The 25,574-nt window shown below is 34.9% G+C and overlaps 4 protein-coding genes across 13 annotated transcripts in view; 2 read left to right on the top strand and 2 right to left on the bottom strand.

The window, feature by feature from the left end:
• Positions 1-3,106, bottom strand: part of LOC117210176 (putative fatty acyl-CoA reductase CG5065) — a 45,839-nt gene extending 42,733 nt beyond the window's left edge. For all 3 annotated transcript variants that reach the window (XM_033452931.1, XM_033452933.1, XM_033452934.1), the window contains exon 1: positions 2,787-3,106. The gene's annotated coding sequence lies outside the window, so the exon portion shown is untranslated. The remainder of the gene's footprint in view (positions 1-2,786) is intronic.
• LOC117210177 lies at positions 570-4,782 on the top strand. Its single transcript, XM_033452936.1, has 5 exons — positions 570-876; positions 1,394-1,507; positions 1,843-1,965; positions 2,053-2,163; positions 4,459-4,782. The coding sequence occupies exons 1-5, from the start codon at positions 761-763 to the stop codon at positions 4,460-4,462; spliced, it is 468 nt and encodes a 155-aa protein (XP_033308827.1). The 5' UTR covers positions 570-760; the 3' UTR covers positions 4,463-4,782.
• A 952-nt stretch (positions 4,783-5,734) lies between these two features.
• Positions 5,735-15,195, top strand: LOC117210013 (protein son of sevenless). Of its 7 annotated transcripts, none has more exons than XM_033452558.1 (22): positions 5,735-6,080; positions 7,176-7,292; positions 8,173-8,436; positions 8,522-8,605; positions 8,720-8,800; positions 8,901-9,050; positions 9,125-9,333; positions 9,416-9,599; positions 9,685-9,931; positions 10,016-10,240; positions 10,318-10,681; positions 10,763-10,955; positions 11,045-11,281; positions 11,387-11,542; positions 11,628-11,810; positions 11,884-12,001; positions 12,077-12,366; positions 12,437-12,662; positions 12,809-13,134; positions 13,218-13,473; positions 13,596-13,682; positions 15,106-15,152. In XM_033452558.1, exons 2-22 carry the CDS (start codon positions 7,185-7,187, stop codon positions 15,150-15,152), a joined length of 4,035 nt encoding a protein of 1,344 aa, XP_033308449.1. In that variant the 5' UTR covers positions 5,735-6,080; positions 7,176-7,184. The 7 variants fall into 7 exon arrangements, with proteins under 7 accessions (XP_033308449.1, XP_033308450.1, XP_033308447.1 ...); XM_033452559.1 differs by having other exon boundaries at positions 7,166-7,292; XM_033452556.1 differs by having other exon boundaries at positions 7,137-7,292.
• LOC117210015 (anoctamin-4) lies at positions 14,740-24,807 on the bottom strand. Of its 2 annotated transcripts, XM_033452564.1 has the most exons (14): positions 22,991-23,029; positions 22,020-22,359; positions 20,556-20,703; positions 19,266-19,548; positions 18,979-19,124; positions 18,619-18,864; positions 18,361-18,560; positions 18,154-18,291; positions 17,872-18,089; positions 17,481-17,789; positions 17,104-17,413; positions 16,832-17,037; positions 16,453-16,743; positions 14,740-16,322 (listed from the first exon to the last, which is right to left on the bottom strand). In XM_033452564.1, the coding sequence occupies exons 1-14, from the start codon at positions 23,027-23,029 to the stop codon at positions 16,008-16,010; spliced, it is 3,189 nt and encodes a 1,062-aa protein (XP_033308455.1). In that variant the 3' UTR covers positions 14,740-16,007. The 2 variants fall into 2 exon arrangements, with proteins under 2 accessions (XP_033308455.1, XP_033308456.1); XM_033452565.1 differs by lacking the exon at positions 17,481-17,789 and having other exon boundaries at positions 22,991-24,807.
• Between the last annotated feature and the right edge of the window lie 767 nt (positions 24,808-25,574).

Raw genomic sequence — 25,574 nt, 5'->3', positions numbered from 1 at the left:
AATTCATCGATATCACTCAACGATACATTTACAAGTTCTTATCGGTCGTAGATTTCTCACTGGGACATTAATTTTGAATTTTTCAGTAATTTAAAGACGATTTGCTAGACAATTTCGAATACTCCCTGGTCGTGAGATTCTCTTCTATTTATTTTCTAGCCTAGCTAATTCCACGATTACACGATACAGGCTGACAGTTGTTGCACAATTAATTAAAAATATTAATTATACGACTATCGGTAAAAGAAAGCACCGCTGCAGTTTTTCAATTGCAAACAGATAGTTTCAGGCTTTCACTCGTTATCGTGTAGGCAATTAAGAAATCATCAGCGTGTTCTGGTACACTGACACCGTATTAAGGCTGGCTATTTTTTGAGACGCTTGACACCGGCGATAGGGGACACCGAAAACCGACCAAAGGGGGGACATTTCTGAAAATCAATTACCGATACCGATTTATCGTACGAAAGGAACGATAACCACGAAAGGGGGTGTAACCACGTCAATGGCTTTTCAAGTAGAGGGGGAAGATGTTCCTCGAGCAAGAGGATATATAGGCGCACCAGAGCCTCGTAACGTTACAGTTTCAAGCAAAAACCGAACGATTCGGGCGACCTGTGGTCGATTCTACTTGTAAAATTTGGACGAGAAAGTTTCGCGGGAACATATTGAAAATTTCGCGAAAATTTCGAATTTCTTCTCCAATCTTTCTTCTTTCTACGTTTTCTTTCATTTTATTCGTTTTACCTGCACGCCAACAATGAATAGTAGCGCGAGCAGAAATATTTCCGGCAACTATTGTATCACAGTCGCTGTTGCACTTTTTGCTTCGCTTTGTCTCAGTGAAATCGTATCCGCACAACCTGGATATGACAGGTAAATGTTGTATTATACTTTACTATCTTTCAAGAGCATTCTTTCGATAATCTATTGTCTTTTTCTTTTCCTCTATGACTGTTTGTCTTGCGATTTTTCTAATGTTTACTCGCACGATCGCTAGCCACTTAGTTGATAATTTGCGTTTCGCAACTTGGAATTATAATTGAAACCTTTTCTTTCTTTTTCACAAAAATTTGATCTGTAGCGTATCGTAATTATAATTTATAACGCGTATGTGACAAGATGTTACAGAGCAAGGGGTTGACGATGATTAAGATAACAAATCTTTCATTAACAATTTTGAAAAACAAAGTCTAAGCTCAAGCTTCTAGGAAACGAAGTCCAAGCTGTAGTACGATTAAGTAGACTTTCTCAAAGTGATTTTTATCCTACTTGAACGGCGTTTGCGCGATATTTGTGCTTCAAAATTGTCGTTTGGGTGTATTGGTGAATAAAGTGGTGTACTAATTTCGAAGAAGCAATAATTTCCCTATCGTTATTTATATTCCAACAGAGTTGCGCGCGAGAACACGGTCGACATCTACGACACTCTGTTAAATTTTGCGAAAATGGGAGAGAAAGGTATGGCGGAAGAAATGAGCGCTGGAATATCAGGAATGACTAAAGAGTGAGTAACCTTTCATCACGCTTCTCAACAACTTTCCAACATAGATTCCACTTGAAAGATATTTATTGAACAAGACATTTGAACCGAAGAAGATTAGAGTCTAATTTTCAATAGAAATTTCCAACTCGTCGCAAATTCTCTTCCTCTCTGAATCGATAGAAATTGTCGAAACGAAGGTTTTTCGAGTTAAAAATTTCGTTAACGAAACTACTAAGATCATAGTGGAGCGGCCAAAAAATCTCACTTTCAACGATAAAGAGGCTTGGCAAAAAGATTGACCCTATCCGAATGGCAGACTTTCTCTTTTTTCAATAAATTTTGTATCACGCACACAGACGGCACAAACGATTATCGGATCAAAGGCGAGCAGAGCTAGAGACCCTGATGGCGCTCTCGAAAATGACGGGGAAATTGGTGAACGTGATCAGGGGAGGACGTCAACTGCAACCAACCAAGACGTGAGTAGTGTAAATGACAAATTTTCTAACTTACAACTTTTGTCCTCCTCTTCTATCAAATTTTCTAATCTTCCGCTTTATCGTCAGTGACAGGAAAAAGCGTTCGGTCTTCGACATAAACGTGAAGAATCTACAAAGACTGTTCCGACTGTCGCAGAAATTGGGATACAAAGGAAACGCGGCATATCCGGTTGTTAGGTAAGCAACTGACATCGCATATTCGTTCAACTTGAAGACGTATGATCAATTTTTTGAGTAAAATCTAAAGTTACCATTACAACTGACGAATATGAGAAACTCCACAGCCGTTAAATATCGATACGTTCGTGGAATAGAAGATGTTACTGCGGCTGGCTCGACCAATCGAATTCTTTTTATTTACGCAAGTTTCTAATTATTCTGTTTATTATGTAAGATTTCTATTTATTTACGCAATAACCCTGCTGCGTTGTTTTGGTCATCTTCGACCCAGTTGTTTACCTTTCTAAAAAAAAATTCTTTTTTTAAATTTGTCGAATTCGAGGAATGTACGAAATAATCGTAATCGATATGCATAATTTCTTGTCTCGATTCTATATTGAATATACGTGTTCTTGGATCGCGAAGAGATTGTTTGTTTATTAAAAGATTATGATATAAAAATTCAGGAATCACAGCAGGATTAACGTAATTAACGGTATCGATAAAGCACTTGAAAAGTTTACTAATCAACTCGATTAGTCACTTCCACAGAGTTCGCTAATCTTGACGACCTTTGTTTAATAATAAATGAAACGTACAGATACTCGCACAACGTTTAAAAAGTAAGTCGTAAAGCTTACGATAGGCGTCTTCGATGAACGTCAGTGATTTATCCCCGAAATGAAGTGCACAAATCTCTTCAGAATCGTTCGAAGTTTCTAACAATGAAATTTAAGTAAAACTAACTCGTGCTAGGCGCTCACACATTTTATCGTCTTTGATACCGCACTCGGTACGTGCTCTGCGCGTATATAAAATCGACGGATCGAAACTCTTCGAGGCTTGATCTTCGAAAAAAGATATCGCGTAGAACGAACTGCGCCATGGCTTTTCCGTCTACTTCTTTTTCTCTGCTTCGCTTCATTTTTTCTTCCTCGATAAGATCACGTTCGCGTATTCGAAATTCGCAATGCGAAACGCGTGCATATGTAACGAGAATCGGAAACGTGATGTAAGACGAGCGTGGTGTTAGTCCAGATAAATCCTTGTCGAACCGAGACGAACTCGCGGCATCTCTTATCTGTCGTTGATATGTCGCAATCAGACCGATTCGCATCAAAAATAATTCAACGATAGTGCGTCTAACGAGACGAGATACTCTTGGCACGCGAAATCGTTTCGATCTTACTTAACCCTCTCTTTCTTTGAACCATTTAACAGCGTAGTCCAAGGGAAACTCTATATCGCGTTATTTTCACAGTTTCACAGGCTGCCGCGACTCTTGAATTTCCTATGCTTCGGTCTCATTTTCATCTCAATGGCGAGAAGCTACCTTTGACGTTCTCAAAACATTTTCTGCATAAAATTAAATCAATAAAGGAATCAGATATATCAGTAACGCTTTTCCTACGATACTCGTGTACTTTCCTTAAACTTGTCAAATTTTCCAACGATAGAAAAGTACAATTTAGTGTGAAAAATGATCCGAATAGGACACACGAGAGTCGAATATCATCGTGGGTAAAGCAATTATTAATTTCTGTTTTGTATGCAAAGTTGGAAGCACGTACGTCTGTTGTTTATCTATACATGTGAAAACCAGGAACGCAAGAAATCTCGTACATGCCCAGGATCACCAGATCTGTAGAGATGATCAATTTTATTTTTTACAACGTTCATAGTGAATTGCTCGATAAAGCGGTTAAACGATATACAGACCAAATCGAGTAGGATTCGTGAAAATATTTTCAATGTCGAATATTTCGTAGTATTCTGTACTTCATTCAGAAAATTGCGTATACGGTAGAATTGGTAGCTAGCCTCGTGAGATAAACTCGATGACCCGGATATCTTTGTAGTATTTTAAATACGGCCAAATAGTACATACTTACTACTCTTCTCGCGGTGACTGAGTTGCCTTTTCATTGATATTTCATTCTCGATAACATTGTAGAATAGAAATAACAGAATGGTACGTTGTTTTTCATACTGGTCGCGAAAATTGGACAAAAGAAATCGGTTAAATTAACTAACAATGCTACTTGCCTTCTTTCAGCACCATATAATTTTTATAGCTTTGATCTCTTATTCTTATCTTTTTCATTCTCTCTTCTCGGATTTTCTTCTCTTTCCCTGTTAGAAAATATATCCAATAAAATATACGTTAAATGTTAAAAATATGTACGATTTGCGAGACGTTTATTAAGTACTTACATGATGCTATAGTTCTGAAAAATATTGATCATTCGTCTGAAATAATTAAGCGTCTGTTAAAAAAATACCGTTAACATATCGTTTCTTATTTATTTACAGTTGAAGCCACAGAATCATGCAGAATGTATTGGCGTGAATTTATTTATCCATGAAAGTGCATCGAACCAAAAAAGGATGACCCTGACACAAAAGAAATTTCGTGTATCGATTCGTCTGCGAAACCATTGACGAATCACGAATTAGGCGTTTCATAAAAAATTATTATCATCTCCTATGTATTTCGCAGGAATAATACAAATTCCAATTGCTGAACAACTATTTATTTATTATACCTAATGGGAAACTGATATGAATCCTCTTGTGAGATATTTCTTAATGTATTCTTTCTTATACTCTGATAATAAATTTATATAATATAATATACATATATTATTATATATTTGTTTACCTATGATCACTTGAAATTCGTGCACAATTAAATCTCCAATTTGCAATTTCAAATACGTAGTTTAATTTTATAATTGACATTTGGTCGACATTATATATACATGTTTTTTATCTATGCTAGAAATATAACATCAGATATAAAAATATAACAATAACATTATAAATGTCGAATTTCAAAAGAATGTACGTTAATCATTACCTTGCTGCCATCTAGCGGACATTACTTTAAGTATCTGGAGCATAGTATCAACGGAGGGACTAACATTGTATCGGTAACGTCGGGAACGATAATAAAATGGTAAAAAGGTCAAGTGACTCCCAAAACATAAAACGCGAAACACTGGGGACACAAGAAACACAAGATAGTATCGTTGAATACCAGTTTTATTCTATATCTCATCTTAGTCAACGTTAGTACATATATATTCTGATTTTACTTACCATCGCTGTCTCTAATGTTTTGGACTATCGGTATTGGAGAACATGGGACATGAATGGATTTCTATATGGTTACGAAAACAAACGATTACATTATATCGTTCGTTCATATATTCTATTTTTCATATTCACTTTAAAATTCATATTCTAAAGGAGATGTTTAAATCAAACAATTCTTTTATCGAATGCTCGTAACGTCCACCACTGTTATTAAATGATGCAATTATAAGCGAGATTCATCTCTTATATTTATTCTATGTCATCCATTTTATCGTTGCAAGTAACACAAACAATATTTTTATAATATTTCTCAAAATATAACACCGAGAAACAAATATATTATCTATTACACGACATAATAGCAGAGATTTCACACATGAATCGCCATTACGAATTTCAAAAATATCTCGAAAAGAGGATCGATACTCTAACAAAGCTTGATATATCGAACTCGGGACTCTCGAAGTGGACGTAACAATCGCAGTTATCGATCGATGCGAGTCGCGCAATGGTATCCTTTGATAGTAGTGGTGCTCGCGCTAGGTTCTGACAAAAATTTGCGTTAAAAACGGTGTATAAAATGCAGAAACGGTCTAACTCGGGAACTCTTGGGTTAGCTTGGAAGATGCTTCCTATGATAAGTGAAAGAAGCATCCAGATCCCAGGGGGATATCACCGAGTGGCTTAGCTGTCGCATTTATCCAACAGAGATGTCTGCGCCCTGAGAAACGGACTGGCGGACAGACAGACGTCTCTGTCAACTTTTTCTGTGTTCTGATTTCCGATACGAAATGCTGTTTGGAAAATTCGGCAACTCTCCGGAGCGTATTCTCTAGGTATATAGTCAACACGGCCAGAGTTGATATATGTGAGTGGTGGGGATTTGCTCTCGATCACTTTGCTCCCGATGTGTGTCCCGTTTTCGCTTTCTTCCTCCCGTTCTCGTGATGCTTACATGATACACACAGTGGCTCGCCAAAGCATTTCAACACTTGCCGTAGAAAACTTTTGTCTGCATACTATGTGTTTTATGTAGAACATATTTTTTTGAAATTTTATTGGTATTGTTATGAGACATGATTGTCATGATTATATTAGTGAAATTTCAAGCCAATCTGAAAATATGTATACAAGTTACAAAACATTGACTGCAAACGTATATTTAGTAACAAATAAGTATACAGTGTGAACAGCCATTTTAAACATCTAATAAATATTAAAGATGGTCCTATTGAATATTGTGATTTATTAATATAATGGACTGATTCAATACTTTTGCGATCCCAACGAAATATATACCTACAGTAGTGTATCATGTAGTTTTTCATGTACGTTTTCAATTCCGTTTCAAATTTGATCGATATTCGCGATAGTCGTGTCACGACACAGTGCTTATGAAATTTCAAAATGTGGAAATATAACACATATATTATATTCATAAAAGATTTGTATAAATGTTCGGATACTTTCATGAACTACTATACCTTGTAATTTAGACATACATATAAGCAATTACAAACTCGACCAAGATAGTCACGGTAATCGTGTCTACGTGATAGTGCTAATGAAATTGCCAAAATGTGGAAGCACAACACGCGTAATATATTCGTAAAATACTTCTACGAGTGTCTGAATACTTTCATAAGCCACCGTATATATTTTGTAGATGTGACACTCCCAACCAATAACGAAAATTTCTTTCTACTTTCTATCATTTTACACGATTGTACGATGGAAATATGAGAAAAGTCGTATGATAGAATTATGAAGGAAGTCTGTAAATGTGTTTCTGTTTTGAAAAAAGGCGTGAACTAATTTCCACCGCTAGGAAAAACCACCGAGTTTGAGAGGTGGTAAAAATCACATATCAATTCTGGCCGTACCGACTTTAGTGCGCGTTATTCTGTCGGGTGCGTGATAGCCTGTACCAGTACGTAGAGATGTTTTCGTCGCCGGCGTCAGTGGTGGGCGAGCCGTCAGGCTACGACTTTCAGAAAGAGGAGAACGCCGCTAAGTGGAAGGGGGTGTTTGTCAACTCCCTACGCAAGGTATACTTTTCGAATCACTTATTATAGAATTTATAATGATCCCTTGTGAATTGGGGTCGCTTTTCGCGAGATTTTGATGTCATCCCATGTTATTGATGTCAACCCGATCGACATTCGTCGATTCTATTGTCATTGTCACTAATATGCCACTGTTTTATGCCCTTTCCATCTCCAACTGGGTTTGTTGCCCTCTAACAACATAACAAAAATAACAATAATATTTCATAATATATACGTTATAATCGACGTGAAATAAATATCATGGAAATTAACAATCATGTATTATCATACAATGATCGGTAGCTTTCTTGAAAACTGTGTTTGTATCTGAATAAAGGATACCTTCTTTATATATTGAACAATTCATAGAATAATGACAGAACGTTATGTTGCTTGTCCTCGCTGTTTATAAGAATAAATCTATGTGGATGAGAAATTTAATTTTCTTACTCTTCTTGTTCCATACAATAAATATATTAAAGTTTGTGGAATTTTAGCAGGAGCATCTTTCACAATGGATAAAGTAGGATAAATATTTACATATTGTATAACAAAAATATGAGTTTGATATATAATATAACAAGAATATAACTAACGAAATATTTTTTTTATAAAAAATTCTTTTCTTAGATCACTAATTATCAATTATGCTTCTTAAACAGTATACCTGTAAGAATATTATCTTTTACTTAAATAGAATTGTAGCTCATATCGACTATCAAATAGATGTTTTGTTTGTAAACAATATCCTCTGCCCTTGTCAATGTATCATTCATCATTTTGTATCCCATATATTTCGTTCATTCAGTTTTTCCCTAAAACATTTTTTTTCCCTAAATAATAGTCTCCTCTGTTTAATGGAGGTTTTTTTGTAAAATAGGTACTAGAGCAAGTACATCCTAGTCTTGAAGCACGACAAGATGCCTTAGACTACGTTGAGAGCTTAATCTTAAGGCTGTTGGGAATGCTTTGTGGTCATCCTCCACCACACACACCTCAAGATGTGGAAGAAAGAGTAAGGCGTACTTTTCCTACTCCCATTGATAGATGGGCACTTAGAGATGCAAGAGATGCCTTGGAAAAAGGAAAAAAGAAATCACCACTAGTTCTTCCAGTTGACAAAATTCATCAACTATTACAAAAAGTAATTAGGAAATTAAATTTATTTTATGTCTTATTTTTATATCTTTATTCGCAGATACTATAATCTTGTATTTTTACATTGACAGGAAGTATTACAACAAAAAATTGATTTACAAGTTAGTCTTTTTGTAGTAGGAGTCTTGGAATATATTTCAGCAGATATTTTGAAGGTTGGTAAAAGCTATTATCATTTATTTTTATCAATATTCTGTTTTGTATAACTCTTTTATATGTTATTCGTTAACACTAATTCCTGAAAATGTTTAAGACTATTTTCTTTTCAGCTAGCTGGAAACTATGTCAAGAATATACGTCATGTAGAGATATCTTGTGAAGATATAAGGGTTGCAATGTGTGCAGATATGGTAACATTTTTAAAAAGCATGATATTTGTGCTACGTTTATATACTAAATGTATCAATAATCGCGAGATGAATGTTGAGTAATTTAGTGATCTATTAATAGGTATTAATGGACTTATTTTATCAAGATGATTATGCAGAGGGTCCACAAAGTGGTTTAGGTGCAGTGGTTTCTCAGACTTATGAAGAATCTGTTCGAGATCTCATACACGATGAACGTCATTATTTACGTGATCTTCATATGATCATTAAGGTGAAATATCTTATTAGTCGGTGAAACGTAGTTGTTAATCCAAGAAAAATGAAATTATCCCACTCTTTAAATAGGTTTTTCGGGAAGAAATCGCAAAATTAGCACAAGATAGAACTGAGATTGAAACCCTTTTCAGTAACATTATGGACATTTACGAAGTTACTGTAACGTTACTTGGTAGTTTAGAAGATATAATGGAAATTACTGAAGAAAAACAAACACCTACTGTTGGGTCATGTTTTGAAGAACTGGCAGAAGCAGCAGAATTTGATGTTTATATAAAGTATGCAAAAAGAAATTACTGGTTTTAATAAGTATAATTATATATATTTCTTTTGAATCATAAGTGAAAATGTTCATATTAGGTATGCAAAAGACATTAATAGTCTAGCTAGTCGAGAAGTTTTAACAAATTTATTATCAAGGCCTGAAGCTAATGCTGCGTTAAGAGCAGCAGGTCATGGTTTTAAAGAAGCTGTCAAATATTATTTGCCAAAACTTTTATTACAACCAATATGGCATTGTTTTTTGTACTTCCATTACATAAAGGTACATTTTAAATCATTTTATATTTACATATTATCGTACACATTATTCTAACAATTGAATAATGTTTTAATAATATTTCATTTAGGTATTACAAAAGCGTACACCAAATATAGAAGATGGTGAAACATTGGAACAAGTACAAGGTCTTTTAAATCCACTGCAGATGGAATTATTGCAATCTATGGCGAGTCTTCCAAAAAAAGATACAGGTCTGCGAATGCAGAGTAGAGCAAGGAGACAAGCTGCACTAGAGAAAACTAATGAATTACAAAAAACTGTTGATGGTTGGGATCAGAGAGACGTCGGACAATGTTGTAATGAATTTATACGTGGTATGAGAAAAATATACGTTACTATTTTATTACTTTTTACATAAGTTATATGAAAGTATATTTTCGCTATTTTTTTATGTATAGAGGATATGTTGTGGAAAGTAAGTAATGGAAGGAGGCTAACGGAACGAAGGGCTCTTCTTTTTGATGGTTTATTAGTTCTTTGTAAACCAAGTGGTGGCAAAAGAGTTAGCGTTACGGTTGCAGCGGTTGGTGTGGTGGGTCATCCACCTCATCAAGGCGAACTGCGTTTAAAAGAAAGATTTTTTATTAGAAAAGTTGATATTATCGACAAAGAGGATACTGAAGGTAAATTTTAAAAAGTAATAATCTTAATATTAAATATTTCTATTGTATAACTAGATTACATGTAATTATTTTTGTAGAATTAAAAAATGCCTTTGAAATTGCACCAAGGGACCACCCTAATGTTATTCTTGTTGCCAAATCCGTCGAAGATAAAAATAGTTGGATGGCGGATCTTGTAATGTTGAATACAAAGAGTATGTTAGAAAGAACTTTGGACAGTATCCTTTTGGATGAGGAAAGGAAACATCCCTTAAGGTTACCTCCACCACATTTATATAAATTTGCCGAACAAGATAGCCCAGAAAATATTGTTTTGGAAGCGAGAGAAAATGGAGGTGTTCCATTAATTAAGGGCGCAACTTTGGTTAAATTGGTAGAAAGATTAACTTATCATATATATGCTGATCCAGCTTTTGTACGAACATTCCTTACTACTTATAGGTATGTGGATTCATACCTTTGGGATTTGTGTATGTATAAAAATGAATTCTTTAACAAATAAATTGTTTTCCTTTTTTGTAGGAGTTTTTGCTCACCTCAAGAACTGTTGATATTGTTAATCGAAAGATTCGACATACCAGATCCTTCTTTAGTTTATGGTGAGGAAGAAAAATCTTCTGGTTGTAAAACAACTGCTAGGGAAGATTGGAAAAGATATAGAAAAGAATTTTGTCAACCTGTTCAATTTAGAGTTTTAAATGTTTTAAGACATTGGGTTAGTAAAATTTAAATATATTTACTCTAAATTATTGTATTACATTTTTTAAGTGAGCATAATATCTTCTTGAATGTTTCCCACACTAGGTTGATCATCATTTTTATGATTTTGAACGCGATAGAAATCTTTTGGAAAGATTGCAGTTGTTTTTAGACACAGTAAGTGGAAAATCAATGAGAAAATGGGTGGATTCAGTAATAAAAATTGTGCAAAGGAAATGCGAACCTTCAGAACAACGACCTATTACATTTAGCTTCGAACGATCTCCACCACCTATTGAGTGGCACCTAAAAGTTCCTGAAGAAGAATGGGGAATATTAACGGTAATACATTAACAATGTAAAACTGATAATACGGTAATATTATAATCGTAACTAATATGTTATTTGTATTATGTAGACAAGTAAATTATTTTCCAATAATTACAGTTACATCCAATTGAATTAGCGAGGCAATTAACTCTGCTAGAGTTCGAATTGTACAGAACTGTAAAGCCTTCGGAATTAGTTGGGTCAGTATGGACTAAGAAAGATAAAGAAAAGACATCACCAAATTTACTGAAAATGATAAAGCACACAACAAACGTAAGTTACCTACATTATGTTCTATATTAGTTTTTATTTTGTATATTTTGAATTTAACAAATTAAATCACTTCTTTACTCTGTAGTTTACACGGTGGCTTGAAAAAACCATAGTAGAAGCTGAAAATTTAGAGGAGAGAGTTGCAATTGTATCACGAACAATTGAAATTATGATGGTGCTTCAAGATCTTAATAACTTTAATGGCGTATTAGCAATTGTTAGCGCAATGGGATCTGCGTCCGTTTTTAGGTTAAAATTTACATTTCAAGTATGTTCTTTTGTTATTTAATGTTATCGATTAATTTGAACCAAGCAGAGTATATATTTTATTGTATTTACAGCAAATACCAGCACGACTGGAAAAGGCTCTAGAAGAAGCAAGAGAACTAAACAACGGTCATTTCCGGAAGTATCAAGAAAAATTGCGATCCATTAATCCACCTTGTGTACCATTTTTTGGTAAATAATAAAGAATAAAATATTATTGATTTAAATTATTAAATCAATTTTCACTAATACATATTCTTTTCGTAGGCATGTACCTGACCAACATCCTACACATTGAAGAAGGGAATCCGGATTATTTGCGAGGAAGTCCAGAACTTATAAACTTTAGCAAACGACGGAAAGTGGCGGAGATAACCGGAGAAATTCAGCAGTACCAAAATCAACCTTATTGTCTTTCAGTGGAACCTAGAATAAGACATTTCATTGAAAATTTATCACCATTCGATCCTAATATGAAAGAGGCCGATATAAGCAATTATTTGTACAATAAAAGCCTAGAAGTAGAGCCTAGAGGGTGTAGGCAACCACCTAGAGTCGTAAGTGAATGGAAATTATAAAACACATGTATAATAACACTGTTTATACTAGTTATTATTGTTCTTGTAGTCTCGTAAATGGCCGGACTTAAATTTAAAATCGCCGGGCATTAAAGCTAGAAGTTTGAGCGGCAAATTACCAGCTCCATTGCAAGCTGTAGCCTCCAGTGTAAGATTACACGATCCTCCACCGGAGGCCCCGCCGCCAGAATTACCAGAAACCCCTCCGCATGCATCACATATTACAGTTTCTCACATAGGGGACCACACTGTCTTTGCACCTGTTTTACTAGGAGGTTTGTAGTCCAAAATATTGAATGTTAGCATGTGCTTATCAGTCGCTTTTTACAATTCTTATTCATTCTACAGAAACAAGAATCGTTCTTATTTTGTTGCATAGTATGCTTGGATAGGTAGTAGATGTACTTTACTGTTAATACAGGTACAGCTCAACCTCCAGGTTCACCAGGTCCTCTTAGCATGTCAGGACTTTCGATCAGCTCTCCGGGTAGCAGCCCGCAACTAGGATCACCTGGTCATTTGCCTATCCCACATCATCAATCGCAAAATAGTCACTTTGGCTTTAATTCTGGTACGATTGGTGTAATGGGAGCCTTGACCGGTATGCCATCGTCGGGTGGAAGTCCTGGTGCTGCGATACCACCTCCTCCGTCTCCTAGCCATGTACCTCCCTGTCAACCCCCGCCCCCTTTGCCACCAAGATCTCATAGGAAACGAGAGAGTTCCATAAGCGAGTCGCCGCAACAGGTAAATTGTCAAAAAAATTTGAATTATTTTCTCTTCAAATTTCGTAGTTTATAATATCGTGTGATTTATATTATTTATCACAGGCGAGACAAGCTCCAAATGCGCCCATACTTCCTCCACGGGATGGTACGTCTCCACCACCATTGCCACCACGAAGAGATTTGCCGCCGGTGACGTTACCGCCTCGCCTTCCTACAACGTTGAATCCGAGCTGTTCAGCGCTACTCGCAAGGCGGAATTCCACGTTGGAGAACACATGTTCGAATGTTGTTCATACAAGAAGACACATGTCTTTCAATGGGCCCAGTCCTACGAAACTTCCACCTACGCAACCTAATGGTAAAAATATTAATATCAGAATTTATCATAATTGTGTATTTATCATATTGTGTATTCTTGTGTCACATCTAAAATGCTTTTGTCCAATTGTTTATCAATCGATTTGTTGCAATCTATTTTAGGATCGGTAACTCCAAGGCTACCACCAAAACCGATGCCGGGACGTCCACCAACCACCATGTTTAATTTCAATGCTCCTCCTGGATCTAGTTAAGTGTTACATCTTCCTACCTCTTACCTAAATTAAAACGCATCATTTGGAAATCGAGATTTAGTCCACTCAGAAGGATTAGTCGAGTCGGATGTTTTGCTTGTTCGGTATGTTTGACAATGTAAAGTTCATGCTGTTTACGTAACATTTTCACAGGAAACTTCGTAGGAGCACAAGATTTATTCAATTTATCTGTATTAATGTATCTACCGGGATTTCTTAGCTAGATACTTGAAATATAGACGGTAAATGCATTAATGCAAGACAAAGAAATTCAACGAAAATTTTCTTGCGACACGGCCCATACGTGATGAGATGCTGTTACATTCCTTTTTACGATTTGTCTTTTTAATACGTGTGACACTATTTTTATTGAAAGTTTATTTTTCGAGAGAATATAGAATGTTTTATCGCATATAGTATATTTTTAGAGGTTTTTTTACCAAGTGAATATATATAATCAGTAAATGTAAGGCTTTATATCCTGAATATCCTATTGAATGAACTCAGTTGAAGCTATTTATCCTTGAGAGATACCCAAAGAAATGAAATTTGTACAGCTCGCCTAATTAAAAGAAGTGTATCAACCTCTGTTATTCGAATCTACAGAATATTTTTATAAATAAACGAAATGGAGTTTCTTTGATAACTTTGCATATCTGGGTCTCGTATAATAGCATAACGCATGTTAGTTCTAATACACGTATAGATAAAAATAAGCGAACGAAAGCCAAAATTATTTCTGCAATAATGTAGCAGCAGGAATTTTATTAAATAAAAACATTTTGTCTAACACTCAAGTTTGTGAATCACGTGTACGCGCGCGCATACACACACATACACATATACATTGTATTAGAAAAAGTACTATGCTGCAAAGAGCATAAAAATGTACAAGATTTTTGCTACGAGATTCCCTTAAAAAAGAAAAAAAAATTATCAACGTAACTTTAGCACAAAAGCAATAATATTACAAGAGTATATGTTACTGTAGGACGGATTGCTACAAATGATTTTATCTACAAATGATTTAGGATAAAAGAAAAACAATTAAGGAAACATGGAGATTCTTTCTCTATTTCAAAAATTTCACATGAATTATATTTTTATGATTTGTCATTTAGGACACATATAACACACGGCATATGTTTCGAAACGATGTGTGTAGATCATTTTATAAATAAGATAAATACCGCTTTTACAGACTATTAGGAATGTAGGGTACATTTCATCGCAGCCGTTTATCGGAACTATGGCTAATGAATTTTGAGTTAATGCGTCCATCAGATCCGAGGAGATCTGACTGAATGGACTATGTATCGATTTCGGTTGTCCGAACGGTCTCCTTTTCTTTAAAACAAGAAAAAAAAAGCAAAAAAGATCCCTATCTATCCCTCAACACAACTGTGATACACTTTTAGATTTTAAAAAGGACGCAGAAGACGCAAGAAAGTGCAGTATGGATTGAATCATAGGCCAATAAGCATAGAATTATACATATAAGTCGAGAATCAATAGCAAAAAGAAAGAAGTAAATATGTACATGTATATTATTATAAATATATTCTATAGTAATTATTGTAATAATGTTAAGCGTAAGACGGAGGATGAAATATTGAAATTATATACAATAAAGAGTATATTGTGTAGATCTTGAGAGAATTTTTTTACTTTTCGTTGTTTTCAGAAATTTTACCAACTAAACGATAGTAACGTCCTTACTGTAGAAACACAAACGTGACACTATTCAATTTGATCATGTCGGTTTTTTATATAGTATGTTTACAAGTATACAAGTATGTTTTATAAATTCTTTAAAAATGCTTATCACCGGTAACCGGTGATTATGATCTAAAACTATTTTGATGAAATATAATTTTAGAAAATAGAGTATCTGGTTTAAATATTCTAAAAGAGGTAATTCTGTGTAAGTTAATACTGATAGTATTTATGTTAAAAATCACACATATGTTATTGATCTCGCGATCAAACGTTAAAAATTTATTAAATAAATTTTCGATGAATCTTTAAAAAGTGTCGATATACTTTTGGCATTTGTATATTATCTCATCACATGTTGGTTTGATTGTTTCTCATTTACTCGTGTTTGCGTATTTTACACGATTTTCTAAAATATCACAATTACCATTTCATTTGTTTGTACTTGATATCTCGATATTTACTTATGTAGAACTTCGCTCAAGTATAGTTTACACAACGATAGAATTAGATAATTTTGATACAAATGAGAGTGGTATTTTTTAAATGTTCTTAAGTACAGATGTACTCCTCGAGGAGAAAATATGATCGACACTTTTCAAAATCATGTCACTTCCCATACGGTTGAACCATCACTGTTTCTGTTATGCCTGGAAGTTACGTCGACGTGGGCATCTAAGCCGTCGCTCAATTTGCTGAAACGCCTTGCCCAGCTACCTCTACCACCGCCTGCAGCTCTTCCTCCAATACTACCTGCTTCTCTAAGCACCGATAAAATATCATCTTCGTCTTCTCTGCTCTTTATACCTTTCTCATACTTGGCTTCTTGAGCTAATAAACGCTCTCGTTGCAATTGAGTCGCCAGAGAACGAGGCACAGCTGGTATCACGTAACTCATAATGCCAGTTAGGGCGAAAACCTAATTAAAATTTCCATTTTTATATTTTACTGATAGCTTTTTAAAGTGTGAATTTTATAGGTAAGATGTATGGAGGGCTACAGTGGTGTCATAACCAGTCATATAGAAGATAAAGTAAAGTGAAACTTACGATATGTTCAAAAACAACGACAAAGGCCAAACGGGCTGCAAAAACATGCCAATATTGCGGGCTGAGTCCGTATGGATCGTTTGAATGATCCGGTCCATTTCTGTAACCTCTGTACTGACAAGTTACCGGATGATTTTTATCCATATCGCTTTTCATGTCATCTCTATAATCTGATGTGTTGAATTCCGATAGAGAACTGTCGATATAACCCACTAGATCCTCCGTGGGAGAGTAAACGATAGCATAAACGCTACGGGGGATAAAATCTGACGTGTATGCGATGACGAACGCCTATGTATGATACAAGCAAATTGTTGTTAGACTTTGTAATATAATTTGCAAGTTTGAATCGTGAACTTTTATTATTACGTATACGTACGTTCGACACTACAGCAACGTAAGTTACTCCACGCAGTATACCATACCAAGCTCCTATATCTTCCACTCTCTCTGCTAATGGTCTTCTCGCCTCTCTTACCATTTTGTATGCGTCAAGCCGTATCTCAGCTATATTGTTTAATAACGCGAATAATGGTGCTAATGGGAATGCAGCGACAAACAAGGTCACGAATCCGTACTGTAAAACTATAAAACAAGTACATGAAGAAGATAATTGACAATTATATTTTAAATTAATTTAAATATACTTACTCATTTCCAAATATTCGTCAAAGAGCGCTAGTCTTCCGGGATCCTGCAACTGATAATCCTTTTCCCAATAAGTATACGGTCTGCCGTGATCTTTCGTAGCCGCAACGTGGTTTCTTTTACGCCACCAATTCCACAGTTTTGGTGACAGTATCTCGACAAAATTATTGAAACACTGCTTGCCCACCATTATAATGGCGAGCTGTATACAAACTTCCGACAGGCATCCAGCTGGATCGCACACGTCCGTTTTTATACGAAAGAATTCAGAAGATCGTGCGTCTGCGTCTCCGGGATGAACAAAAAACCTACCCTGTAAATCGCCACTCTTCAATAAATTTGTTTCACTTCATACGTGCAGCAAATAGAATGTTACCAACTTTAAAGAAGGCTATATAGATGAGAGATGAATAAAAATTGACAAACTCGAAGAGAAATATCTTGAATGTGAAACTGGATTCGTACTCAGTCTGCGTTCTGGGATTCTCCATGTTCACCATCCATCGCGCTAAACGATGATACACTCGTGTAAGAATCATGATTATAATTAAATTAATTAAAGCGGCAGTCATGGAGGTAAAAATTTTCGCGTGCTTCTTTAAAAATGGACCTCCACCGCCATAAAATACGGCTACCAGCGATATTCGAGAAATAATGGTTCCCAGAACAGCACCCAAAACTACACATATCTGAATACAAATTTACCAATAAAATTTAGCATCAACAAAACAAATTTATTTGATTTAATGTGACGAGAATTCTTTTAATTACCATAAAAAATACCATGGAACTGGTGGCACAAGAACGTACAGCCTTAGACCATACTGGTAGGTAAGGCTCTCTTTCTCTGGTCACAGGATTTATTCGAAATGTTTTCACCGTAGTTTCAAACTCAGGTCGAGGTTCTTCGTCACTTTCAACGTTCTGGAGATCCCATTCCCAAATTATTACAGCTTGCCTTCGTTTCCATAACTCAAGAAATGTCGTAGCTGAAAGATCGAATAAAAAAATAGGATATATGCGTTAAAACATTAAATTATGTCTATACCATACCCCAAAAGGACATGAAGATGGCAAAGAAGACAGTGGCAGGGTTGTCGAACAAGTAACTTAGTTTTGAGAATATGCAAGACTCGCCGAGCTTTTGATAAGTACATGCTTTATCGCAGAGAGGGCATAATGTAATATTTCCTAGAAAAGTTATTTAGTAAAGCGGAAGAACGGAAAAAATAAAATAAAAATTGTATAAAACGAAAATACCTGCTACATTATAGTCACATATTTCTTTACTGGGTATATTATCAGGACCATCCATGCTTCCTACACCATACATAAAGCACAAAAGGCCAACAATCGCTGGGGCGTACAAACATTTTGTGTAAAATCCTAGCCATGCAAAGTAAAGAGCCACTTTTTCACCGAAATATCGTCTAATCAACCAGAGGGGCTGCCTTTTGTACCTAAAAATACAGAATTAAATGTTTATTTAAAAAAAAGTGAAAGTTCTAGTGAAATTACCATTGCGAAGGTCTAGCCCATATCAAGTACAGTAAATATCTGTCGAGAATTTCGCCATTGAATCCAGGCCTATTATACGGGCCCTCGTGCAGAGAAAAGCAGTCGAGATAAGTGCCATCCGCCAAAAGTCTACGAATACCTGCTTTCTCGTGATTTTCGTCGTACCGTGCCCTCGATAATATTTGCATTACTATCAAAGACCTTTGTGCAGGTGTATAAGCTGTATCTCTATCCTTTACTACGAATCTATAAAAAAAGAAACAAAAATATCGAATAATTAACGTATAACATATGATAATATATAATATAATCAGCTTATACATTTTTAATTTATTTTGTCTTATACAGTTAAATTCGTACCTCTCTTCTCGATCGCCAGAATCAATGCTGTCATAAAAGCTAGGCTCTTCCGGATACTTCTTCGTATCCCAAGTATGCATCTTTCTTACCCATTGTATCCATTTCTCCCAAAATTTCGGGCTTTCTTTCACGTCTTCGTTACCTTGCTAATAACAAAATAACATAAATTAATAATAAAATGAAGGATTATTCTATGTTGAATTTACTTACTAAATACTATAATGTTAATTAGAAGCAGAAACACCGAACACGTATACTTTTCATTTTGAGAAACTTCATGAACCTACCCAAGCCTTAACAGAAATAGTAATGAACCTTTTGGTGGGTAATTTCAAGTTCATCACTTCAGCGTATTGAACTTTAATCTTCCATGGAATGTGCAACTTCAAGAAGTAAGTTTTCCCGTCGAAGGAGTTTTCTTTTGGTTCCAGTTCCAACTGCAAGCCCTCTTTTAATAGATTCTGCTGGAAAACGCGCCTTTGTTCTTTTCGACGTGCCTCTAATTCCGTCATCACTCCAGTGTACTCCTCCTGGTACACTAACACCATATCAATGCGTCTGCGACCATCTCTGCAAATATATAGTATACGATGTTGTATATTATTTAATAAGTTATAATGCAAATAATAATTGGCTGATTGACCACTTCTTCAGATCAATAATGATTTTATATGACGACTGGTTTACTCACGCTCCGTTAATAATATAAACATACAGAACACTGATCCATTCTAGCGATTGTCGGTAAATGTGTCGAGACACGTTGAATACAACCAATTAAAAAAAGAGGGAATGCATAATATATTAAAATTTTAGGATAATTTTTCTAGATCATTTCAAGATTATTGCAAGGCTATTTCAAAGTCAATTCAAAAACATTTAAAAGTCAGCCAGTGTCATTCCAAGATCTTTTCAAATTCATTTCAGATCAATTACCATTCAGTATTGGCTCAGGGTTACAAGACATTATTTCAAGGTTATTTCAAAGTCGTTCAAGATTATTTGAAAATCTGATTTATTTGGCAATGCAATTGAAAAATAATAGGGCTTATTTAGGAAATATACATACTGAATAATTTACAGGGTGTCTTTCGAGATGACCTAATAGGAAAGCAAACAGCACGACCATAACGAAACCGAGTCTAAAATTAAACCAGACATGAACGGAAGAAGTCACGACTGACGTAAAGTTATTATGGGATAAAATCGCAATATGTAATATGCTGGCAGGGGCCACGCGATGAGAAAATTAATTATGTAAACGTTCTTTTTTTATGTGCTCTGGGTTTTGTAACATTGCACACTGGCTAATTATACGAACGTTCTTGATGAACTGACTCTCTATGGATTATTTTTGCCCACTATGCGTGATTAATATCTACATGAACAAGGAATTCTTTACAATTTGTTGTTCATTTTTCTTAGATTAATCAAAACAGTAAAGTACCGAAATAAAAGATAGAACAATGTACAATACATTCTACTCTGTACGTACTAAAATTTTTGAAATATAGGTACTTTCTGTTTAAAAATGTGATTAATACGTTTAATATATTTTGGAAAAGAAGTTAACACACCGGAAGTAAAGTGTTTCGGGATCCACTTCCCCCTCTGAGGACGAATCCTTTTGCAATAAAGAATTTCTCGGTATATCTTCAGCAAATGTTGGTGTTTCCAGTAACGGCGGAGTGTGTTCCGGTGTCGCTGGTATTGTAAGCTTGGGACCTATGAAGAATAAAAATATGTTCGAATTCATTTGAGACTTCAAACTCCAAAGTTAAAATCATCATACTAATATCATCTTTAAGTAATATAGTTACTCAAAGTCTTTGAATAGATCGATAAATAATTGACTACGGATGTATAAAACAAACACTCTGCGCTAATACTAGAGCGGTCAATTAGTTGCGCTTCTTTAATGTATTTTTTCGTATTATTCTTTTGGAGTGAATATACTCATTTGATTTATATGTATAATATGTCATTATGTAACCCAGGAATAATGTCTTGAATCTTTTAATGAACATTTAATTGTACTGTATCTCATTATTTGTTTGGGAAGGAATATGAAAAAATTAGAAATTCGTGTTTTTTAGTGTCACTACTGGGAACAGAACTTCAAAGCACTATATTTTTTCTCAAAATACTATATTTTCTTCGTTGCTTCTATCGCTTTGAAGTTCTGCTTCTAGTAGCGACGTAAAGGTACACGAATTTCTAATTTGTTGATATCCCCTTCTAAACAAATAATCAGATAGAGTACAAGAAATTAATCGAATTAAATATATGTCATCAAAGGTTTCAAAGCATCATTCAGGAGCTACGTAATGACACATTGTACATATGAATCAAATGAGTATATTCATTCTAAAAGAATAATACAAAGATTCTTCTGTATTCAATACTCATATTAAAAAACATAGAAATTTATGGACTACCCTAGTAGCTTCCTATTGACCGTACTTATACATGTAAATAGGCTACTCAGCACCTGTTGCGTGAAATTGTATTCTTTTACTATGTCTTTAGTGAATTGATTGTACATACGACGAACTATGCAAAACACATTGACCTTGAAGGTCCATATAGAAAAAGAAACGTATAAAGTCATGTATCTTGTACGAACATTAAAGTACCATTATAAAATAGGAGGTATCATTACCGTTATCAAAAGTTTCACATTCTGAAAAAGAAGGAGGATAATAATGGGAGACACGTATTGGCTGGACAATGGTTCGATAGTTATAGAGTTTTTACGGATCCGCTGAAGTTATAGTCTCATTATTAATATCCATTATTCGTGTCACACTGACATTCATATGCATATTGATCGTAGTTTATTGACTTAGGCCTATTTCAACCATTGCAAGGCTAACGTGCCAGTACGAATACTCACGCTATATACGTATGATATACATATCCCGATTATTCAAATTAGATCGAGAGTTCCTTCCCTTTTTCTTCCTGAATGTCAGGAAGTGAAAAGAAAAAATCGCAAAAGACATAAAAAGAGAAAGAAAAATAATTTGTTGGAATCCTACCAAAAGCGTCCCGAGCAGTCAGATTTGTTCCCGAGGGATAAACGCTGCTTCTGGATAATTTTTTATTCGTTATCGGCGATCCATTCGATTGAATACCATTTTTATCCATTTTGTAAATTATTTCCTTGCTATTTTCAACTCTCGTGTTTTCGTTCACACTGGGAGAATTCGATTTTGTGGAATTCGTAGCGGTTCTTCGGGGTGAGGAACTTGTTGATGACGCTTTCGATGGCGAATTCTCCGTTCCCACCGCATTCACGTTCGTTTGAGATTCATTTGTACTTGATTCGGTAACACTTGTGTTGCTTATGGATATACTCGCTCGTCTGCTATGGGTGTTCTAGAAGGATCAAATTTGTTTCTTCGTCAGTGTAGAAAGTTCGTTTCAGAGCTAGCAAAACTATTTATTATTACGAACATTTCACTACATGTCGATAGTAATTTTCGTAGTAACGTAAAACGTAACGATACCGAGGCTTATTGTTAATTTAAATATTTCGATTGGTTGCATACTTTAACGCATCGCGCATATTTTATCTAACTTTATCTTTTGCAATTTCAATGCCCAGAGAGATCATTGAAGTACGGAATGCTTATTGTTAGTAGCGGAAGTTTACCGTATAAACGTTTCATAATTTTCTGGATAATTTAGCAACGAGACTTTCGTTTATATACCTGGCATGCAATTAAGTGAATAATCTAGATGGTCTGTGACTAGTTTAGATGGATTATTTAGATACATTATATTGATGAGATTCGTCGATTAGATACAGCTAAAACGAATACGATGCAATTTTTTAAAATATTCACCAGTTTTGTCTATAGTGCGCCATTAAAAAGAATATGTAATGTACACATTCATTTGTACACATTTATTCTATTGCTGACCGGTTCTTACGTACAGATTGTAAAACAAAATCACAAAATTTATTGACTAGAAAAACAAAGAAAAGGATATACGTATATGATACCTGTGTTTCATCCTCGACTCGAAGTTCGCTGTTATCCATTGCGCTTAAAAATGCTTGATAAACAGTGTCGAGAAGAATTCCCTGTCGCCGATGACAGCTAAGAAAAATACAAGTTCCTCGGTAATCTTGATCAATCCTGACATTCTGTAAATCGGAACGATAATAAAATGCTGCTTTTTTTAGCGAGAAGCAAGTTCGATCTGTCTATTTTCATGATAACGATTCGCATTAAATGGATGCACCGTACAACACGCTAATCTTCGTCAAATTATTATCATTACTCGCACGAAAATCCCAAAGCGACGCAATTTCCTACAAAAGGTATCGTATCATCGGCGTCGAATATCGTTGAGTTTATAAATTCTTCTATTGGTCACCGTGGCAATTATAGATTGGTAAAAAGAGAAGAGATCCGCTGAATCATTATATGTATCGTAAATATTAGTGACAATAAACTCTTGATAGTTCTGTCAAGAAGATCACTTCTTTCGTGTAATTCAAAGCAGGCAGATCGGTCGATATGTGTCTTCGTAACTTTATTTCAGTCGTTAATCGATCGATAATGTATTACATGAAATGAAAACGGGTCGACAAAAATTCCGATTCCAATTGACATTCATATGTATGTAAAATTCGCAGCAATCACGGAAGATCATTTATTGCCAAGTCAACTGAGGCGGTGATTTAGCCTTACTTTGATTTTCTTTCTCAATTATGAATGGAATGATAGCTGGATAGTCTATAGTTATCACCTTTCCCAATCTGAAGAGGTTCGAATGCCCTTGGCCCATCAACGAATATGCTAACAGTCTTTCCTATCAGATTTAAGACGGATCTATAAATTTACGGCACGAAACGGGATGTCTTTGGACAATCAATCGCGACCTTTGTAATTGATGCTTCAAAATGCATGTGGATACTTTGCTGTATGCTTTTAGTCAGAACATTTTACTTCGTACTCGTGACCTCCTCTTTCTGTTTTCTTTTAAACTTCCATTTTGTTCTTATATTTAATTGCCAATTATTATTTACGTGATTTCATCGTGGCCTATGATTCCTTTTCTTTTGACTTGTAATTTCAAATGTCATTATTGATATTCTGTACACTTGCGAACTGTACATCAGTGCATTATTGAACAAGACGACCTAATTTCACAATGGCAATTTTTAACAAGTATCGTGGAAATATATTCAGAAAGTTGTCAGAAAATGGAGTGTATATTGACAAGACATGGATCGTATATCTGAATACATAATTAGTATGATCGTATTTCGTTCGGAAGACAAACAATGGTGCTTGAACCTCCGAAATAGTTTAGAAATTTTTCTTCGTCAATTCTTCGATCTTCCTTCACTTTGAGTAGTTGTTTAAAAAAGAAGAAGCACTTTCATGTGGATAAATTATTTTTTCGTAACTGATAACATTAAAGAACATCAAAACATGTTGGCCACAACCACCAGACAGTAATTGCGGTCAATGCTATTTCTTTGAATTGTTAACTTTTGATGTGTCTAATTGTATAGTGTACACTTCCTTCAAATTTTGATAAGATACCCTCAACTGTCAGACACTGCGCTCATGCTTGTCAGGTGACCGCGCCGGTAACTTCCACCGCAATACTGTGACACATACTGACTTCCTCGTGGTAGGATGATAGTGCTTATATATTGCACACATGACCATGCGTGTGTTATTTACGAATGATAGCTATACACATGCCTTTGCACGAATAGAACACACGTGTAATTGCGAGCTTGGTTCGTGTTTTGATATTCTTTTACATTTGAACTACATGTATATATCTACGTACATTACTACAATCTACTTAGCGTATATTTTACTCGTAAGCGTAACGGATGACTACGAACGTTTCTTTCAAAGATTTGTCATCATGTCGAAGTATCACGGTTCTTAGCACCTAGAACAGTTACAATAGTTACGATTTTTTAAAATCATGTCTCTCCTTTAAATATTTCTTTGTTCGTGACTATTTTTTGTTTTGGTTTTGTATTAATACTTATGAGTACTTTTGTAAATATTCACACACGTACAAACACATTATACTCGGTATATATCCTGTACATTGCACGACATGTGCATTACTTGTATTTACTATATGGAATGGTATATGTTTCATACACGTAAAAATCTATCAAGGATTTTAACCCTCATGTAGGTACACGAGACAATGAGGTTTTCGAATCGCTATGGTTACCGAATGAACACAACATATGTTACGTATCATGTCTGTATAGCATGCATATTATAGAGAGGTTCTTTCATGAAGTTGAAATACCAACAGAGGGATGGATATAAGTTTGCACGCAACATCGTCACTTAAGAATAATGAACGTGTTACGCTCCTCTTTAACCGTTATACGTAATAAAAGGTTTTACTGTCTCGACTTTTTAACGTACCATATCTATTTTTGTATTAGAAATATTTTATGAAAAAATAATTTACACTAGAAAAGTATAATGATACAATTGAAAGATATACATACTTTTATTCTCGGTGTAATCTGATTTCTATTTAAAATATTAGTAAGATATCGTTATGGCAAAAATTTGTCTTGAACTGGT

This window comes from Bombus bifarius, unplaced genomic scaffold (assembly GCF_011952205.1).
Source record: "Bombus bifarius isolate JDL3187 unplaced genomic scaffold, Bbif_JDL3187 scf7180000008199, whole genome shotgun sequence".
NCBI classification, from domain to species: domain Eukaryota; kingdom Metazoa; phylum Arthropoda; class Insecta; order Hymenoptera; family Apidae; genus Bombus; species Bombus bifarius.
This window is presented reverse-complemented; position numbering and strand designations above follow the sequence as displayed.

Excerpts from the sequence above, each read along its gene's own strand:
- LOC117210177 (XM_033452936.1), top strand. The coding sequence starts at position 761 with ATGAATAGTAGCGCGAGCAGAAATATTTCCGGCAACTATTGTATCACA. Across the intron at positions 1,508-1,842 it reads ATATCAGGAATGACTAAAGA|ACGGCACAAACGATTATCGG; the intron begins GTGAGTAACCTT and ends TCACGCACACAG. Across the intron at positions 1,966-2,052 it reads CAACTGCAACCAACCAAGAC|TGACAGGAAAAAGCGTTCGG; the intron begins GTGAGTAGTGTA and ends CTTTATCGTCAG.
- LOC117210015 (XM_033452564.1), bottom strand. The coding sequence starts at position 23,029 with ATGGATAACAGCGAACTTCGAGTCGAGGATGAAACACAG. Across the intron at positions 18,865-18,978 it reads TCTGGCGATCGAGAAGAGAG|ATTCGTAGTAAAGGATAGAG; the intron begins GTACGAATTTAA and ends CTTTTTTTATAG. Across the intron at positions 17,790-17,871 it reads GTTCCATGGTATTTTTTATG|ATATGTGTAGTTTTGGGTGC; the intron begins GTAATTAAAAGA and ends ATTTGTATTCAG.
- LOC117210013 (XM_033452560.1), top strand. The coding sequence starts at position 7,185 with ATGTTTTCGTCGCCGGCGTCAGTGGTGGGCGAGCCGTCAGGCTACGAC. Across the intron at positions 9,051-9,124 it reads ATCTTCATATGATCATTAAG|GTTTTTCGGGAAGAAATCGC; the intron begins GTGAAATATCTT and ends CTCTTTAAATAG. Across the intron at positions 10,241-10,317 it reads CGACAAAGAGGATACTGAAG|AATTAAAAAATGCCTTTGAA; the intron begins GTAAATTTTAAA and ends TTATTTTTGTAG.